The sequence below is a fragment of the Helianthus annuus genome, chromosome 9 (assembly GCF_002127325.2).
Source record: "Helianthus annuus cultivar XRQ/B chromosome 9, HanXRQr2.0-SUNRISE, whole genome shotgun sequence".
In the NCBI taxonomy this organism is placed as follows: domain Eukaryota; kingdom Viridiplantae; phylum Streptophyta; class Magnoliopsida; order Asterales; family Asteraceae; genus Helianthus; species Helianthus annuus.
In genome coordinates, this window is record NC_035441.2 from 44,197,692 (window position 1) to 44,199,179 (window position 1,488).

General features: G+C 38.4%; 1 protein-coding gene across 1 annotated transcript; it reads left to right on the top strand.

The window, feature by feature from the left end:
* The first annotated feature begins 206 nt into the window (after positions 1-206).
* On the top strand, positions 207-932 carry LOC110875618 (pollen-specific leucine-rich repeat extensin-like protein 1). The gene is made up of 2 exons (XM_022123820.1): positions 207-500; positions 582-932. The coding sequence occupies exons 1-2, from the start codon at positions 207-209 to the stop codon at positions 930-932; spliced, it is 645 nt and encodes a 214-aa protein (XP_021979512.1).
* Positions 933-1,488: the final 556 nt, after the last annotated feature.

Consider the following 1,488-nt stretch of genomic DNA (forward strand, 5'->3'; position numbering starts at 1 on the left):
GAATCACCCAGAGCCAACACTTGTTGCAGAGCCTTTCGGTTTTATTAAAGATGTTAAATATGTTGATCCAGATCCAGTTAATCATCAGAACTGGAGAAATGAAGTGGAAATGAAAAAAGCAAGATATGCTGAAGATGAAAATTCTCAAAGATTTCAAAACTACTAAGAATGAGTGGTATGTGAAAGAAACTGGAAGAAGACGTAGAATGGCAACTCCTATTGTTCGAGAAGGTGAAGGATCTTCTTCGCTACCTAAGAAGAAACAAAAGAAAGCTGCTCAAACATTGTTAATAAATGAACCTGAAGAAGATAATCCTGTGGTTGCTGTTGAGAAAGAACAAGTTGTAACTGCTGAAGACGATCCATTTAATGTTGATCAATTGCTTGATACATATGTCTTGGAAACAGGGCTAGAAAGTGTTGCTGATGTTAATAAAGTGGTAAATGTTGAAAGTCAGAAAGAGGAAGAGAAGATTGTTGAAGATGTTGAGGGAGATGATGTGAACAAAGATACTACAAGCTCCTCGGATTCTTCAGATGAAGAAGTTGTTGATGAGACTGAACGTTTATGAAGGATTCAGGAGGAAACAGAAAAAGAAAAGTTGTTAAGAAAAAGAAAGAGACAAGAAAAAGACGATGATGATTTGTATGTTCCATCTCCAGAGCATATCTCCGAGTCACAATCTCCTCCTGGTGGGAGAAAGAAAGCTGGAGCTCGTAAGAAAGTTGTTTCTCCAAAGTTACGCAAAGTCTCTCCAAAGATCAAGATTCCAAAGATTGTGTTAAAGAAGAAACAAACAAAAGAAAGCAAGAAGCCACCCACACCACCACATGAACCAACACCACCACAATCACCAATCCAATCACCACCCCGACAACCTACTCCACCACAACAATCCTCACCACCTAAACAACCAACTCCACCAAGATAACCATCACCTATTCATCAATCACCACCACCACAACAACCTTTTCTTACTTCACAAGAAATATTTCAAACACCTCCACCCACTCAAAGTCAACTTACACCAGGTTCTGCGGGATTCTGAAACTTTCCTAATGTGCCTTCTAATTTGAATATGAGTCTGGATGACGTTGGAGATTTTGATTTTGCCAACACTTCACAAGTCAGAAATGTTGAAAAGAAAGTTGAAGAAGTTGTTGCTGAGAACAAGAGGCTAGCAACTGAAAACAAGAAAGTGTCTGATAGGGAGAAAGTTTTAGAAATGCGTGTGAAGAAGCTGGAGATTGATAATAAAGAGTTGGTGAAAAGAATTAACAGTGATCAATCTGAGATAGACATTTTGAAGGTTAGAGTTGCAGAACTTGAAGAAGAGAAGACAAGACGTGATGAACAGAATGAATACTTCAAGTTAAAGAACAAAGAGCTTGAAGCAGCTAAGGCATTAAGAGATCACGAGTTCTATATGCTGAAAAAAGTTGTCGAAAGAATGCTCGGAACATCGGTAGAACAAAAGTTTAAAGAGC